At 37.9% G+C, this 19660-nt stretch overlaps 1 protein-coding gene across 6 annotated transcripts in view; it reads right to left on the reverse strand.

Annotated features, from left to right (window-relative positions):
* The window catches only part of ZMIZ1 (zinc finger MIZ-type containing 1), a 340259-nt gene that overhangs the window by 125822 nt on the left and 194777 nt on the right, over window positions 1–19660 (reverse strand). For all 6 annotated transcript variants that reach the window (XM_015632815.3, XM_033515828.1, XM_033515825.1 and 3 more), the window contains exons 4-5: window positions 14552–14665; window positions 1588–1693 (exon numbers count right to left, since the gene is read on the reverse strand). In XM_015632815.3, the coding sequence (XP_015488301.1) occupies window positions 1588–1693; window positions 14552–14665 (220 nt within the window). The remainder of the gene's footprint in view (window positions 1–1587; window positions 1694–14551; window positions 14666–19660) is intronic.

The following is a 19660-nucleotide window of genomic DNA, read 5'->3' on the forward strand; positions in this document are numbered from 1 at the left end:
GTTTTAGACTATATTGAGAGACAAGCATGTGATTTACCTCCTTTCCCAGTATTCTATCAGTTAAAAAGGGAAAGACTGAACTCTGGACAGAGTGCTAAGATAAAACAAACCCCTCATATATTCCTCAAAAAAGTAATTACTGGTAGAAATCAAACACTAACATTGGGCTTTTCTAGACCATAATGACTGACCAGCAGTTTTCAAGATTACTACCTCAGTGAGCCCTAAAGGAAAAGGACTGTAACATCTGACTCTCAGCCTCACCTCCTCAGTCTCACTGATACAGAGACGCATCAGGAAGAATTAGTAAGAGGGGGAATAGATATATTTTTAAAGAAAATTTAATGTTGCCATAGCTGGAAAGTCTCCTTTCATAAGCTTTTTTTTTTTTTTTTAAAAAAATAAACAACCAAGAAGAGATGTGACAGCTAACTAATGGATAAACTTAATAGGAAGTCAGAAAAAAGAGACATTGTGCTTGGTCAACGGAACGTTTTATCCTCCACACAGTTTTCCTGGATGAAAATCAGACAGTTTATTCAACATTTAGTAAGATTAATGGTCCTTTCCCATACAAAAAAATAAAATAGTAAGTCCAGTGAATATGCTTTGATGTGAAAGCCACTTTTGCATGAGAAACTGCTTGGAACACCTAGGACAAAAAGGTAACCATGAGTAAAGAAGTTTGGGGCTGATAAAAAACTGAAAAAGAACATGAAAAGAAATATTAACACCCACTCAGCTGGCTAAAAGTCACTGCTTTGGAAGAAGGTAACCTTTTCTGATGTTCCAAAATGGGGACTGCACACCAGTTTAGTACTAAACAGAAAAGTTATCCACACTCAGTCTGGAATGGAACAATTATCTTCCTGTTTTCCAAGCCGGTGCACATTATGTTGACATTCATCAGCTAAGAAAAGGAGAACCGGAATTAAATGCTCCAGTTAAACCGAACATGTGAGAAGCAGAAAGACCCTTAAGTGCATTTTCTACATCTCTAAAAGGAGCAATGGCAATACATCATGATCAAATATTGCTACTTGATCAGAGACCTGTAACAGATTATTGCTGTAAAATACTGGAAAAATGGCTACTTCATACTACAGCAATAGAATTACTACCTACCATTGGCTCAAATTCTAATGCTAAGGACTTATTTGCACAGGCATATGAAGTCAAGGAGTACAAGTTTTGCAACAGATACACCAGGGAGTGCAGAATGGATGTGAAAGATTTAGAGGTTGACACATGACAGAAAATCAATGGTTTACCAAGATGGAGGGGTCTGAGTATATACATTCCCACCATGAAATTACTAAACATCTGTGCTTCTGGAAGCAGCATTTCATCCATGAGATCAAACAGGGCAACAAGCAGCACTAGCTGGGGAAAATATAAATTTCCAAAGTCATGTATCCTCAGAAGAGCAAGCCATTGAAATACTAAAAGTAACAGAATTGTAACCACCAAATACATGCTTGCTTTTGGTTTTGTTTTTTACAGAATGCAAGACAGTCACAGGTAGCATTTTTTACAGAATATGATCATCTGAGAATCAACAATACATCAAAAAAAAGCTTTTCCTACCAGCTGATTTTGGAGTGAATTTGTCCCTGTTGGCTGCACATACTGCCAGTAGCCTGTATCCAAGATCCAAGTCAAATCCTTGCTGAGCTGCCACTCGACTAACCACCTGCAGAGGGAAAGAGAGAAAGCTTCGTTAGGGGTTACTTGAGCTCTTTAGAAAGTGTCATTAACCTGCTTATCAGCACTAATGTTAGACATCTGAATTTGCTGCAAGAGCACAGTACAAATATGGTGTGAGGCAGTGCTCCCCAGCAGCTTTCAGCACAAGCACAACAAAGTGAACACAGGAGTATTCTGGTGATCCAATTATTTAATCACCTGTCAGAAGAAAGGCCTGCTAGTTCCATGAAAATTGGAGAGACAAAAGCCACAAGAAATAATGGAAGGGCGATATTTGTAAAGGTTCTATAGAATACACCTTACTGTATTTGACATGTGAAGATGAGAAATCCTCAGTCTCTCTCTGCTGTACAGCTCCTGGCACTGTTCCCAAGGGCAGTGCCCAGGTCCTTTAGGTTAAAATGCCCAGTCCACTCTGCTGGGCAGGGTTGTCCTATGCTGTGCTCCCTGTCACAGTCACTGCATTTCAACAATACTGTGTTGGGAAGCACATTTACTGCAGTTTTAGAATAAATAGGCTTGTGCAAGAAGCATTTGCCAAACACTAAATTAGGGAAAGACTGCTGTTGCTGTTGACTGATCTAGAATAACTAGCAAAACCAGGCAAATTGAAGACTGTAGTTAAGGATGAAAAGCAGGCAACTGTTTCTCCAAGCCAGCAACTCAGCTATCAGCCAAGAACGTATCCTCTTTAAAATCTGCACAGAACCAACACAATGCCACAGTCATTCTGCCAAACGATGCTAAAGTTATACACAGCACAGCTTTTCTATTGCCTTCCAGTGGCACATGACGACTTCAGACTTAGAGGCACAGATAAAACAGATTATTCTTAACAGTGCCATTACTTCTTTGCGTTAAAACAACGGTGAAGGAACTGCACATGAAACAGAACACCATTTCCTGAGGCAAAAGCAAGTCCCTATCTTTAATAGCTTACAGTGCAAGAAAATATTCTTTTCCCACCCCTTCTTCATCTGAAAGCTTCTTTCTTAATGAATAACACTGCAACTATCTATGTCCAGGACTGCAAAAAGCAACAGTATAGAGCAGAGTGAAGAACCAACATATGTAATAACTTAGAAACATTATTCTATACTTTTTCCAATATATCCACTTTTTCTAATTAACAATTAAGAACAGAATTTATTTCTTAAAAATGAATTAACATGAATGAAGTTCCCAGGTAGGTTTTTTTGTTCTGTTGCTCTTATTCACTGAAAAATTAGACCTTCATAAGACTTAATCAGTGGGAGTGTTCCCTCCCTAAATTTAACCCTTCCAACCTCAAAACTGAGAAGACAGCTTCAGGAAAAAGAAATTAAAACTGAGGATAATCAGTACAGTAATACACACATGTGTTTTATCACATTTCTTTATAATTACAGCTTTTAGATAGAAAAGTAAAAAGGAATAAAATAAAAGAAATAATGCAATTATTTTTGATTAAAAAAATTTCCAAATTGGTGGATCAGCTTTAGTCCTTTACAGTTAGAAGTCCAGTTGTTAGCATCCTGGCTAAGACTTTGGGTCCAAACTTGCAAAAATAAGAGAAAAGTAAAACTACTAATAATTAAAAAATTAATAAAAATCCACCCATAAAACCATTCAAAAACAGAAAAAGAAGAGCAGAATATGATATGTCATGTTTCATGCTAAATTAGCAATAGGAGTGAAGACTGGTGGGCTGCCATGAGATCTGGGAAACACTTATATACTTGGAAATCTGTTCTCCTTTCTACTTCCAGTTTCACTGTACTTCAGCCACCCAAAAGTAGATATTGGGGAGGATGAAAAGAAAACAGACAAAAAACTCTTCTAAGAAACCCAAAACAACACCTTGCAAAAGGCTCCTGAGAACAATGTCTCATTAATGTACAAACATTATTTAAACTCCTTCAGCCATCATCTCTTCCACCATCACAGAGGAACACATTTCAGAGTGCAAATCAGGCCTGTAAAACAATGGAGAAAGGGCCCTCCCATTTCTGTTTTGAAAAAACATGTAATCATTAACCCATTTCTTTTGAAATTGGACAGGAATGAAGGCAGATACACTTGCTCATCAGTGAGCACACCGTAACTCAGGAAATGCATTGGCTGCTTATATCTCTGTTTTAAAACATGAAGCTACAAATCCTGAGTCTCTCCTAGCAAGAGGCCAAATCACCACTATCAACTGACATCTTGCTAATTATGGAAAAACTCTACACAGTAACTCAGGAAACAGAGAGAACTGTAAAACCCACAAAAGCCAAGTTCTGCTTGCACTGTCTTCACTGAATATGCTGCAAAGCCTTGGTCAGTGCAGTCCCAACCACAGGCTGGCACCTAACTTCCTACACTCCCACATCACATCAGTTTTCTTTGCCTGATTTTCCCTGCCAGAGGAGCAGTGCCAGGAAGCCCAGAGGGGTGGAAAGCAGAGCTTTCCAGGTGCCAGAGTGGGCAGCCCAAGGCTGGGCACACCCTGATGGGCACAGCACGGTCCGGGACACCCAGCACAGCAGCTGAGGCAGCGCCTGGCCAAACAGCACATGAGGACTGAGCGTGAGAAGACAGAACCTGAACTTGACAGTGTGCAGAAGTCAGCCAGTCAAACTATTACTTCTTTATGCAAAGTGTGAGGGGAAACAAATTGGAAATTTGTTTTCGCAAAAAATTGATAAAAATAATAATGTAACTTCGAAAGAAAGTGCTTCCACTGACAAACTGCACAAAAAGTCCCTTCTTCCTCTCAAAACAACTAAAAAACCCACACAAATGTGATAGAAAACAGATATTTCTATTTTGCCAAGAGTCATTTTCCACCTACAGCTTTCTTGTGTGCACCCCATTAAATGCAGGAATAGGATCTATCAAACAAACTGGTGGACTTGTGCTGAAGAGGGCTTTCTCTGGTCCCTTCTGCCTCAGCCTGGTCAACGTGACTAGGACAGTACACATCTATTTCCTTTACCAGGAATGGTTAGGTCAGCTATGGTAAGTGCTTACAGCACTGCAGAGTGAACTCATGGTTGAACACATGGTGCCAGTTGCATGTTGTCTGAAATTTTTAACAAGGCTTACAAATATTTGCATTGACTATTTCAACTTTTTCTTTCAACTGTGACAGGTTAAAGACTTTTATTTCAAAATTAAGGTCAGTGGAATAGATCATACATCCTCCTCCCAAGACCATGTTTCAGGTGGTCTACAATTCAAGTCAGACATTGCTCACATGGTACTTGTCAAACTTTCCTCTGTATGCAAGGGACCCCCCTAGCTTTTTAAATAGATACTGAGAATTCTCAGAAACAAGATGACAAATGCATCACAAGAGCATGATCCACAAAACACAAAGAAACAGCCACAGGACCTTTGGTGAGTTTAATATATTCAGGTCAGCAGACTCTGATGAAATTTATCTTTGAGTGCCTCAAAGGAACTTGCCTGGACAAAGAGTGTAACTGCTAATGATTATCTTCAGAAATTCATTCAAGACAGAGAGCTTGCAGATATAACAAATCAGTTGTTAAGACTGTAAAAGGTGACTCTCAGAAAGTACAGATATCCAGACAAATAACAAAACAAAGTATTAAAGAAGTACTGGGTGAGCAATATAGAACATCATCATGAATCCATCAGCACTGTGCAATTTCATTCTTTGACAAGTTACCATATCCTATCTCTAATACATCTTTTGACATTGCCTTATGTAACCCTATTGTAACAAATGAATATAGTCCAGATGACAAAAGTATAAATTTACTCAGATTATTAATTACTAGTCTTTTGTCAAATCATAACTTGTGCTTGTTACAGGTAATTTCTATGTATTTCAGTCCTGACTTGGACAATGACAGTAAACTGCAAAACTTCTAGGTGGTTTTGTAGACAAAAGAGTCTGCAAACACTTGACAGGGTAAGAGTTTAAAATTATCATTATAACCTGGAAAAATGTTGCAAAAATTAGACCAAAGACACAGATGAAATACTACAGATCAGAAAGAAAAATTAAATGCCTAAATAGAAAATTAGGAACAGACATTCATCTTCTCAGTGTATATGTAATTCATTGGGAAAATGTTTGAGGTATTAAAAGTCATCATGCACTAGAAAGACCTACCTATCATTCTCTGGATTTTGGAGGGTAAGGGGACTTATAGACTTATAGTAGACCAAACTGCATCTGTATCACATCCTGGTTTGGAGAAAAAGAGTAGGCAGCATGGTCCCTTAGGTCTGTCCCAAGCCAAGATCAGTGATTCCAGACACCTACTGCTGACTGGAGCCATCCAGCTCAGTCTCAGACTGAGACCCCATCCCAGGAATTATACTACATTTGAAATCTCCTGTGATTTCAGTCTTATTCAGGTACCAGCACAAATCAGGTGGGACTATGACAACAATTTCAATAACCCGTTAAATGTTATGGCTAAGTGATTATGATACCATTTGCAAACATACTTTCTCTAAGTACAAATTCAAATCAGCAAAAATTCAGACAACGTGTAGCTGGCACCACGTGTTCAACCATGACTTCATTCTGCAGTGCTGAATGTGAGAAGAGCCTATATTATTTGATTTAACCATACGTACTATAGCATTCCATGGAAAAGTAGTGCATTAAAAAAACCAAAACCAAACAGACATAGTTGCCACTACCACAATCATAAATTGAGATCATTGTCCTTTATCATGGGTGAGAAAGGCCAGCTCAAGGTTCAACACCTAATATTTCTCTGTGTTATTTTACAGTAACATTCCAAACAGCTAGACTTTATAAAAGCTAGCCTATTTCCTACACATACTTGCAACACCTAGCTTTTATTTAGATTTTGATATGGCACTAACAGCTATTTTAAGGTGTCTTTAAAGGAACATATGCCCTATCTGCAAATAAACATTATTACAAAATCAACTGCCAGTAAGAAAATCTGATCACTCCAAACCTCTGAAATCTTTAATCTGAGTAATTCAGATAAGCAGCATTCAAAAAGGAGACATTGCATTCACTGTCTGTGACTCAGCTCTGCAGAGCTCCAGATGTCTGAACTCTCAGGGTCATTGCCAGTGAGAAGAAAATGATGAGAGTGAGGTTTTAATTACGTGAAAAGCCGACAAATATAGCTACCAGCATCTTTGCTGGATTTACCTGCAATACTCCTCCCCCCACACCTTTTGCAAGGCTAAGGAGCTTCACCTCGGAGCTTCACTCCCTGTGCTGCTCGTCATCACCCCACCAAGTACTGGAACAATGTAGCTCTCAACCTAACAACCCTGTTAATCAAGAGAGCTACATGACTGCTTATTTCCAAACTCCCTTCCCATTATGTTGCACTTTTCAATGAAACTCTTAACTAGCAGCAGTCAAGAGCACTCCCCCCTGCTGGCATCAGAATGAATTTTACCAATTCAATTTGCTGGTTGCTCAAAACTAAAAATGCCAGCTGATTGCTAGTTCAGACGGCTCCGTGTTCAGCCACTTGTGCATACTTGAAATTATCTGAATGCAGTTTGAAGACTACAGCAGAAATTTTGTAATTAGAATTCTGCAATGTAGATGGTAATTTTTCCCCCTCAGTAACACACAAAGATCAGATAAACAGGAAGCAAATTGAGGAATTTTGCAACATGAATAGTGATCTGCCTCAAACAGGGAGGTGGGGGGGGGGGAAGGAAAAAAAAAAAAAAAGGTAGGAAAAGGAGGAAGAAATCTGTGATCTGAAGTCCTGATCTAATGAGACTCTTACCCTCAGTTGCAGAAGGGCTGCCTCAACAATAGAGACAATCAAAGCAACTCAGGGAAGTTATATATATCTTTAAGTAGTTTCTTGCCTTTGATGCTTGAAAACAGACATTAAGTAGGTTCTGCAAATGTAAGAGACTTTACAGAATGCTTGTATTCAAATTAGAGTTTTCTTAAAAATTATTTCCCACTCCATAAGCTGGATAAGGGCCATACTTTCAAAGTAAATATGCCTGCCACGTACTTCTTGACACTTCCTGCAACAGTGACGTAAATCATGCAGAATAAGAGTATCTCCCCCTTCACATCCTCTTCCTCTCTGCACGTCTCTAACAACCACAAACATCCAAGAGCGGGTCACTACACCCAACCCTCTCCCCTGAAAATTGTCCCAGAGGAAAAGAGGCAGGGATTGTGCTGTAATTAACCCAGCTGATCACAGGGTCACTGCAATACTGTTGCCACCTGAATCCTGGCACACTCTGAACAGTGATTTGCATGAAACATACACCGGATTCCAAAAAGCACTTCACTTGGGAGAGCAGCAGATCTCCAAGAGTTTTACATAACCCAAAACAAAACTAACAGAGTTTAGGTGCAAAGGGCTTTGGGAGAGCAGGGAGTGGAAGGCCAAGCAGTAGCACTGAGGTGCTGTGTGTGCTGGCTGCAGCCTGGCAGTACAGCACGTACACAGCCCTGCAGCTCTGCAAACACCGAGCTGCGTGCTCAACAGATTCAGGGACAGATCATGGGAGCAGCATTTCCTCCACGTGAACCTTCTGCTCTGCAAGTCTTGGATACAAAGAGTAAATGGAACATTTCTAGGGCTCTCACGGGGCAGCTGCAACCTCCCGTTTTCTGGGTATAGATATGCTGAACCAACTCTGCCATCTAATTAAGCACATTCAAATCCTAATTTGATTAGAAATCTGATTTTTGGAATGTTGCAGGTTGATTTTTGATTGTGGACTTTTCTGCATTAAACAGAATGAATCCAGGCAAGCATGAAGTCGATGCAGCAGCAGCTGCATTTGCAGTCTGAAACATCCTGTTGTGGAAACCTCACATTATTCGGATATGCCATTTTTGTATTTTTTCTTTTTTAACATGTATGTCTTTTTTTAACCAATTATGCTCTTCATAACATAGCAGACAAGCTAAAATAAATTCCTGTATTATGAAACTGAGACCCGTTAGGGTTTTTTTTTCTCCTTAAAACGATCTAAAATCATCTCAACAGTCTCAATTCCAGGATTTTCTGAAGAGATATGCAAATCGAAAGATTACTGTACTATTGTATCAGTATCATTAAAACACGAACTTTTAGCAGATACTTCCATCAGTTTATCATTGATGCTTGTTATTTCAACAACTCTCAGCAGCAGCACAGAGACGTACTAAGAACTACAAGCAGAACAAAAAAATTAAATTAAACCTGTAAGCTTTAGATGAAGTACAGCTAGGACTACAGCTTTGTGTTCTGTCTGTTTGCTTGTTTTAAATTAAAAAGAAATATCTGTTTCACAAACATGGGCACGTTTCCCACATCTGATGACTGAGGTAGACCCAGGATTTGGAGAGGAAAATCTAGAACATTAAGATTTGGGGAGAAGGCAGTTTTAATTACTATTTCAATGACTATTTCAGCATAGCTTTTTGTGGGTGATCTGGGGTAGGAAGTCTGCATCTTTTGGATGAAAAGAGAGACTCAGATCCCAACCACAGTGGTTAGAGATAACAACTTTCACTACAGAAACTCTCTTACATTCGGTGATTTGTCGAGGAGTCAGCTCAAGTAAGCACACCCCAGTTACCTAAATTCCTCCTACTGTCCAAAACCATTGTAGTGATGGATTTTAATTTCTTAGACAGAGCCCCTAGGTACAGCTACAGAGTAACTGCACACAGCTTTGCTTCTCTCACTCTTTTATTTCTTGATCAGACATACTGAAGAGCACTAAAGAATGATAAACTTGGTGCCTTGTAAAGCTGAAGCACAGCAAGAGAACAAGGCAGTGACTTTATGGTCCTTTGCTGAAGACTAGTCTGTAAATCTGTCCATTTTGCTCTCAGCTGTCTCCTCATTTCCATTTCTCCTGCAGCACCAACACAAACATTATCCAAAGCCTTCAATAAGATCATTTATATGTTAAACTGGTGGGCAAGAGCCCACTATGGGATGAGTCTACACCGGACCTAAGAGGCAGAAATGAACAAAACAACCTGGGCTAAATGCTGACTGAAAGTAATTTGTATTGCAATCTACTCTGAAGCATTCTTTCCTGAAAAGCTTTTGACCAATATCTTGCTTTTGTCTTCCATACACAGAGATATAATTCAATTACTGTGTAACTTGTTGCTCAACATTACTGTTAAATGTGACTTCTAGTATCCACATGGATTAGGAAATGGTTAGGAGAAAAGTTAACCTGTGAGTGATTAACATACTTTGATTTCTTTGCTTGGACTGATATTGGATTTGGCCAAATTAGGGTTATTTTAAAAAAATTCTGTGTAGTAACTGAAGCTGTTTATTTCAGAAGACTGTAAGGTAATGGCATATATAATACATTTTTAGAGAATTATATTCTTAAATTTATCAAGATTATCAGCCTTCCATAACATAATCTAGTGCTAGAGTAAGAAATTTTTTCAATCCTAATAAAAACACAGCTATGTCTGGTTTGGGGAAAGTGGAGGCTGCTTACATCAGCTCCCCATAACACTATGGAAGAAGTAGTATGATATGCAAAAGAATACCATAACCATTGCCATTTCAATAATTTATAGAATTAATGCTTCCAATTATAATTCAGTTTCTGGCCTACAGATTGTCTATTTGATTCAAAAATAACTACTGTTGAAAAATAACACCTAGATTTTCTTGACAAGTTTGAAGAAATTTTATTGTCTCTGAGAAAAATCATCATTTCTTTGCATGAGTTTTGTAAAAGTTGTTTAAGGGAACCTTTCCACAGCCTGTAGCCTGCAAGAAATAAAACAGATTCAAAGCTTACCCCTTTATCCCTAACTTATTATTTATCTGTTAAAATGAGTATTCATTATAATTTTTTTTTACCCACTCACTCCACTGATTTTCTGTAATGGGTAAGCACAAAGAGTTAAGCTCCAGAATTAGTGTCTGTCAGAACTGTTTGAACATAATAACACAATGCACATGAATCACATTTTGGTCAAAAGAGGCACAGCTTTTGGGGCTTAGTCAATGAAAAAATATTTTTTATTTGTAGTACAAGCCATTGGTTTATCTATGTATCCTTTTCACTTTGACTGTTTGCACTGCACAGAAATACCCCAATTTTATTTGTGGGCCTTGACAGCATTAGCTTAATTTCTTTATTACAAAAGGAAATGATTAATCATTTAATGATTAATGAGTAATTATTTAAAGTATCTTACTTAACAAATGCAAAGTATTTGACTACTGATATGAAGTTTACATACTTTATTAGGTACCTCTCTGGCAAAATTTAGCTGTTGCATCAAATCCGGAGTTTCCTCTTGAGATAAGAAAAACATTCCTATTATGCTGCATACAATGTGCACAGTAGCATATGTAACTCCAGGATTATAAAGTACTGCTGATATGGAAATATTATCTATTGCAAATAGCCAGTATGTATACTGTGCACAGATTAATCTCAAAAAAACCCAAAAAACACCAAGGAAACATGTTACACATGTTGTTGTTCAACAATTGCTGTCCAGCGAACTCATGAAATTTTCAAGCCAGCAAGATTTCTCTAAGTGCTGGTGTTATAATTTAAGAAAACCCTCCACAACAGCCTATTCTCTATATATATATTTATATATTCTGTATATTATTATAAAGCAAGTAATTCCAGAATTGAAGCTGGAAGCTCTTCTGCTATTGCCCAGGCAGAATATTTCTAAAATCATTCTTCTGCACCTATTCTAAGGCAGCAGGAATAAAAACATTCAGGTGGTTAAAAAGTTACCACACATTAGTGACAGTCCCAACACAAAACTGGTAAACAAAACTATTTCTAAGAAACACTTCTTAAATTAAAGCCATATTTCCAGACTGTGAGCATATTTGTCCTTTATTAATAGGATTAAAGCTAATTGGTTAATTTTTGCAAAAGCCTATACATAAGACTTAAACGATGCAAAGAATCTGTTATACCTATCTGTGATAATCTATTAAGCTGGCTATTCATACCACAACAGATCTGTTTTGATGCTGTCAGTACATCTGCTGCATTTCAAGTTTGCAGTGTGTCAGTGAATGGTTTGCACATTTCTGAGAGATCCTGCCCTTCTGCATTCATGACATCCTAATAAGGATTTCAATTTGGATTAGTGTATATCGTGATACTGCTCAGAGGACATGGTCATTTCATACCCCTTGATGCTTCTAGAACAGTTTAGCATACCACTTTTTCCCTGGTTAGAGTTAACAGAAGAGAATGTCATAAAAATAAAAAAATAAAAAAAATAAATTCAATACTACAGAGGGGAAGCTTTATGAGCAAGCAAGCATTTTTAATATTTGTAGAATTTCCAAATTAAATGCCTTAAAGAACCACACAGCTCAAATGTTGTAATGATGTACATTTGAGGATTACTTGCTTTAAAATATATATCCAAAAATATGGAAATTTTAAGAGAATTTGATTTTGAAGGTCATTTTAAAGGCTGGCAAAATAAAACACTAATCCTGTTCCAGTGGTTGAATAGACTTTCATACTGATTTTTCATTTTTCTTTTAGCCTAATCCTCACAAAGAAGGACACTGGTAAACCTTGTTAGCATTAAGAAAAATAGGCTCCTGATAGTACAGAACATTTGCAGCTATGCAAACTGATGTTAAATTTACTCATGATATTCCAGTATTTCAGCTAGCTTTCACTTATTTGCAACTTTCTGAATAATTTTTCTGAAAACAGACTGAAGTTCTATCATGTTTGTTAAATAAAAGTAGATAAACCTCTTTTCCTGTAAGGAAATGACAAGTCTCAAAATCCATGTTTGCTAAATTATGAATCAGAACATATTAATTAGACAGAAATTATGTATGAGTAAGCTCAAATAGAAAAAAAATATGTAAGGAGAAAAATAAAAAAAGAAGAGACCTTGCCCACTGTACTGCTAATGCATTAAGAAGATACAGGAAGTACAAATCTCTTGGGATACAACCATGCTGTTAAGTCTGTTTAATGGGAAGCAGGAAGAGGAAGAGGGATGTGCACAGTGAGAAATTAAAGAATATCTTTCTTAGAGGGATTTTAAAATTAAGAACAAGAAACATATTCATTGCAGTTTATATGCATTCTGCAAATCCTGTGTATCTATCAAACATAGAACAAGCCACCTGGTTAAGTTCCTGTGTTATTTCCTTGTCAGGAATATAATGAGATTACCACATGTGATAAAGATGCTGCTGCCAGTCAGTCCTACACTGCAGAGAGTTCTCCCACAACAAGCTTGGGAAAGGGGGACTTGCCACCCTGTTCAGATTTCAGGGAGAACTATGAAGCAAAGCAACACATGTGGCTCCAATATTAACAGCACCTAGATAGTAAGGTTGTTTTTTTTTTCTTTCATTCTTGTCAGAAGAAAAACAGTATTTTCATTTCAACATACTGAAAACCATGTATTGTGTTTTACCTCACCAGTTTTCATGGAACATTTCCTGCCCACTTTCTGTACACTCTGTGAGGAGAATGAATCACTAGCAGTCAGACCTTATTTTGACCCTCCACTTGGGCAGGGCTGAAGATCTGCTCATGCAGAAAGGAAAGATTTAAACAGCAAGGAAGTCGCAGGTCAGACTCACAATGTTCTAACAGGGGCTGCAGAGAAATACTGTGCACAGACTGCCCAATCATACTTGAGGTGAATGACACCTTTCCCAAAAGCTACCCTGAAAAATGCTAGAAAAGTTCTAAAAAAGTATAAATAAAATATAGTTGTGGTCACATTGGATATTATGTGCATTTTTTTATAATTGATACTATCAATAACTTTTACTTCAAACAGAATTGTTAAATATTCTATCTTTGGACTTTACAAATTTAACATCCTTTATTTTATTTTTTTTCTCTAACTGGAAGTTTATATGCATCTCCTATTATAATTTGATTTATTCTAACTTTTTGACATACAAATCTGGGGGATGCTATACACTGGAGCACACTAAGATGGAGCCATTCCTTAACATTTGGAATTCTGGCAACTAAATCTCAGTCTTAATGTCTGTTTTATATATACTAGCCACACAGTGCATGAAAATAATCCATGCATTTCTGCCCCACAACAAATAAAAAAGACAGTCTCTTCATTAATAATTTCAGGATTTCTGTTTCTTTTGTGACTATTTATTTAGACTATTTACTATCAACTTGCTTGGCAAATTGCAGTGAGGCTTTTAACCCCCCTGCTCAGTCAGAATTTAATTCATATACCTTCTTGACTCCACATAACAGTTCTGGACTGCTGCTGCTGGAAAATAAAATTTTCAAAAGAAAAAATGCACAGACAAATATGTATTTTAATGCATTATTATGAGGTCTCCATAGGAACTACAGTGGTCTTAATGAAAAGTGAATGGTAAGAAAAGCACTGAAATCAACAGAACTGTTGGAATTAGTAAATCAGGATTAGACCTGCAGTCAATACATGTAACAAAGTAAGCTGAACAGGCATGTCAGAAACACTGTCTGGCTGGAAGCACAGCATACTCAGAATAAAAGGCAAGCAGTCCTTCAGCCCTAGCAAAAATGCCAAGGGAAAACAAATACCTGGAAAGTTCATTACTCTGTAAGAACATGGCTCGCTTAGCAATTTCAAACTGTATGTGTGTAACAAATCATCTAGCCTGTGCATCTGTAAGTAATCTAACCAAAAATATTTAGCCCTCTTATGCTCTATCTTCTTGTTATTGCATTTTGCTTCCTGCTAAGCAATGGACTCATAAACAGGTCTTAGGATCTGGCTTTATGTATTTAAGGTAAAATGACAAAATTTCCCTAAAAATGCAGTTTCTGAAAATCAAGTTCCCTTGGCCAAAAGAGAGTGAACACAGTATAAAACACAACTGGAGCCACTGTCACAGTAGGATGGACATACCGTCAAACAACCCATCAGGCTCTGCTCAAACGGTCTCTGGAAGGCTCTGGGGTCTCCACACCAGTCCAGGAGCTCTGTTGCTGCATTATGGAAGTTTGCTGGGTTCTGTAAGTGCTGGAAAGGGAAGGCAAAGCAGCATGGTAAATAACATACACAAGGGCTGAGATATCCCTTTCTACGTCATATTATTGCAAAGTGTGGCATGTAATTCAAAAGCAAGACTTTAAAGTGCACAGTGGATGCAGAAAATCCTACTATGTTCTTATTAATAATTACACTGTTTTCTGACACGACTTCATTAGTTAGAGACAAGCTGTAGCTGAAATACCAGAGCTCCCTAAACGCCTTCTTCCACAGCACCACCTCTCCCACCTGTAAATCATAATGGATTCTACTTGGAAATCAAAACTGTCTGAGCCCAAATTAAGGGAAATTTTAGTCTCAGGTTCAATGTCTTTGAAGTGTGCATATCCCCCACTGTTGGGACACGCCAGCACAGCACCTTCCAATAATCAAGATTTCAATCTGCTGCTGGCCATTGTGGCAAATGTGACAGACTCAGAAAATGCCAGTGACAGGGAGAAACACACTCACTCTACCAATCCTTTCTAAGAACCTTGGCTTCTGTTGCTCGTGACATCACCATGAGCAATTAGGGTGATAAGCTTCAGGATCATGAAAAATGGAGGGTCATTTCTTAACTGAAAATGCCTTCACATGCACAGAAGGAATGCAGACATTTCAGAGTGGAACCCTACCTCTCCTGAAGAGGATGGCAGGATTTTGAGAGGGAATAACAAAATCTGGATTTGTTTTGAAATTTGCATGGGCAATGGGTTATTTTTTTGACTTACCACATTAACTTCTGCCTTTATACTGAACAATCAGAAGTCCTGATTTTAGAAGCAATTAGTAAACTTACCTAATACCATTGTTCACACTATCATCCCTCACTGTCTACATTGCCAAAGTATTCCAGCATTTTAGCTGGAGAAGAGGGATGGAACAGGAAAGAAGAATTTCAATTTACATCAGCAATATTGCTACTAAATTCTCCGGGTGATGGTAGATGTTTCAGTGAAAACTCCAGAAACAACAAGAAGAGAGAGTATTTAGGAATTGTTGGGGTTTTTTAAGTAGCAGTTTTATAATTCTTGGAATTGCTGAGAAAAGTATGAAAATGATATGAGTGTTTTATCCGGGAGGCACAAATCTCAGGGGCATAATTTTTAAAATATATCATTACTTTTAAATCAGTTGCATAACTTGGGAAAATGTGACTGCTCATTTCTAAGCATCTGGATGAACTCTAATGATCACAACCTATTTTTTCTCCCTTCATCCCCTCATGCCTGAGTAGCTGCATATATTAACTTCATGACAAATGAAGGGAAAAAAAAAATCCTCCCATGCCAGGTTTTCAGGAGTTCCCAGTCTGTGAGCTTTTGGATCATGTTACATTAAATAACTCTTATTCAATGAATGCTCTTGGTCAGAGGCTATGTTTTAACAAGAGATGACTGACATGCAGGGCATGGATTTTTAAAACAATAGCAGAATTTGAAAAAGCAGACAGGCATTGTGCAAAGCTCTATCAACATGGGTACAGCTCCCACTACCAACCAGTGAGAGCTGTACCTAGGCTGCATTTCAGAATTTCATCTCTTTGATGCCTGATTGTCTACTTGTTGGAGGAGTAAAACAATTGTGTACACAGATTTAAGGCAAGAATCCATGTAAGTACATGTAAAAGCCGTATTTTAAGGCTTCACGTAAGAAAAACAAAAAACAAACCCACAAACAGAACCAGCAGTTTGGGTTATGAATCTTCCAAGTAAAAGGGAAAAGGAAGCCTTTTTGAATGCTTCACTTAAACCTCAAGAGAAGTGACTGCCTGACACCAAATCTCTCAGTGAATACTGCTCCTTCCAGAGGCCACTTTGATCTGCAGGGGTAACAGAAGTTGCTTCAAACTCCTCTACAATAGCACACGTAAGCTCTGCTAATATCAAATACACTATTTCCAGAAGGCAAGAGAGGCACATGAGCTGGTGAACAAATTACACCATACTGAATACCTACTGTACTGACAGGACTTAGGTCACATCTCTCAGAAGGGAAAAAAAAAGAAAACCCCCTCCACACAGAAACAACATAAAGAAGAATTCACTGAAAGCTATGCAATTCTGTATGTGAAACAGTTTTTAGCAACTCTTCCCTCCTTGTGGGAAGGAAAATGAATTGAGATTTATTAATCAAAAGCCCAAAGAGCTACATTATATTTACTCTCACCAGTGTTGCTGCTTGCCAGCTACACCCATCTTCTACTAAAGCTGACATCTTCTACTAGATGAAATTTCCCCATTGAGAAACAGACACTATACCTGAATGAGAATAATTTCTATAGATACAGGCTAACAGATAAAAAGCTGGGCACACCCTCATCCATTGGCTAATTTTCAGTTTAGCACCACATAAGGGTAATTTCTACTTACCATAACACCATCAAAAAGCAGTATTTTTTTTCCTTAGATTAAACTTTCAATATGTATTAAACTTCCACTTTCCAAGGGAGGAAAAGCTTCTTCTAATTGCCTGTGCCAAAGCAGGGGTGACCAAATGACTTGGTTTTAACTGTTTGTTCTGCAACCCTCCAGCAAGTTATTTCACTGCATCAGGACTGACCCTGAAGGACACTATCAGAACCCACTTAAATACAGAGGGGATACTGAAATCCTGACTTCTTAAATGCAACTGTCTAACTAAAACTTGTTTAGAAACTTACTGGGCAAGATAAGCAATTCAATTAGTTCCATCATAGACTAAAAATCTCCAAACAAAACACAGGAAGAAGTCAGAATACCAGTGTGTCCTGCCTCTGTGGAGTGGATTTGAGTAGTTTATGGGATGATATAGAAACTGGTCTCAAGAGGAAACTTCCTGCAATGTCACACACAGTTCTGTCTGGGACATATTTCTCACAGCTTTCTGACTTTCTAAATAATTTTAAACTCAGGTTCTCCTCCAGTTTTTCTTTTTTGCATTACAAAGGCCAAGGCTACTTTTGTGGAAAAAAACCAGAAGATCCAGCATGAACCAAAGCCTGAAGGCAGGTGCAATTCCTTCCCTCAGTTACGTAAGAAAACATTCCTAATGCCTGCTGTGATTTTTATTTATTGACAACTTAAAAACACTGTATGTGGAGCAAAAAGCCCCAATGTCATTCACATCCTTACAACAAAAAGCCTGCCTGAGAAGAATATTACATCTACTGTATTCATTGAACAGGAAATTAAAGAGATATTCTCAGTTCTCGATCCAAGAACAGAAGTACAAAACAAAGCTTATGCCAGATCCATCCATCAGCTTTGTTGTGAAGCATTTTCCATGCATGGCTCTGTCCTCTTCAGCTGAAATTATTGGCAGCATTTTGAAGAAGCAAGGCAGTGTCTGAAGAGTCTCTTCTGAAATTGTGCCTCTTGTAAACAAGGGGAAAAAAATCCACCTCATTAGTAGCTGGTTTAGAAAAAAGGGACAATGAACCAGATCTGGTTACGACACGTCCTGGTGTATCTTCAAAGCTGCTAGTGAAGGGCCACCTAACAGCACCAATGCTTGCAAGCAATCATGTTTTCAGCAAGTGGAGAGGATTTGTATGAATAAAATCTGAAGCAAAAATGAACAAAGCCAATGAACTGAACGAAACAGTTATTTACCAGTTTGCTTTCAGTATCATTTGCTTTTCAGAAGACTATTAGCAGAACATGACAATTTCAATAATTGAAAAAATTTAGACAATTTTCCATCTAATCATTTATAACACCCCAAATCTAATATTCCCTTAGCCTGAGTGGAAAAGGAATCACAGAAATCAAAGAAATACTTGATGCATGTGAGCATACTATTACTGCAGGAATCACCAGGTGATGTTCTAAAGGGAGAGTCTGAGTTTCAGAGTCAGAATCTTTTGTTCTATGTAGCTCTTCAATTAACAGTCTGGTGTAGAGCAATAGAGACAACAGCAAAAGACTTTTTTTCCATTTTACTATCTCCAAGATGAGTGAACTGTAACAGCAAAGCCCTTTTCTGAGGACTGCTGACATTTGGGCTGGATTCCAAATGGAATCCATTGGAAGATGGGAACATCTACTGCTGCTCATGACCACCTCTGGTTCAAATGCTCTGTTTACCATCTTTGTAAATTTGTATGGACATACAGGCAGGGGATGCAGGTACAGTAGGACCCAAGATTCCACTGCAACTATCTGTGTGTTCATTCCATGGTTTACTGCTCACTTCCTGGAGCGAGGGCAACAACAACTGCATTTAGAATTACATGTAACAGTTGACATGGGGCAACTTTTGGTCCCAACATTTCAAAATACAGCCACCACTTGAAATTGTTACTCCCTTCCAATCAAACAGTGATCAGAAAGTCTTGATATACATTAAAAAATCTGCAACGGGCAAAAAAATAGAAACTTCATTTCACATATGATTTCAAACCCATATGAATTAAAAATAGGTATATAATAAAGCTCCTATTATTTAGAAGGCTATTAAAGCACAATTGAGCACTCTCAGTCATCTCACCAACATCAAAGTGGGTGAAAACCACTTTCTGCAACCCAAGCCTCAATATGATTTTGGAGACTGAAACCAATTACCCACATTGAAACATGGCAAGAACAAACAACGGCCTTATCCTTTCTAAATATAAAGTTCTGCAACCCATTTGTACACTTGTATACCTTAGACAGAACAGTCTAGTAAGCAACACAAGAACATCAGTCAAAATTAAGAACAATTACAGAGGTTTAATATTATCTCACACCAAGAAATGCTAACGTGACAGCAATGGTATGGAAAGTGAATCATTTAAACACAAAATCCATATGTTCCAGTTTGCTGCTATAGAAAACAAATGTTGAATTTCAATTTACAAGTGACATCTCTGGTAGAGGGCTTTTTTCGTCTTTTCTGTGGAATACATCAGACTGAAGGCACAGACCTAATTTGCCACAACTTAACCTATTCAAAATGAGATGTCATGCAAATAAGTATTTGAGCAGCAAACTGCTTAACTATGCTAAACAAGTTATTGCATTT

The sequence above is a fragment of the Parus major genome, chromosome 6, assembly GCF_001522545.3.
Source record: "Parus major isolate Abel chromosome 6, Parus_major1.1, whole genome shotgun sequence".
In the NCBI taxonomy this organism is placed as follows: Eukaryota; Metazoa; Chordata; class Aves; order Passeriformes; family Paridae; genus Parus; species Parus major.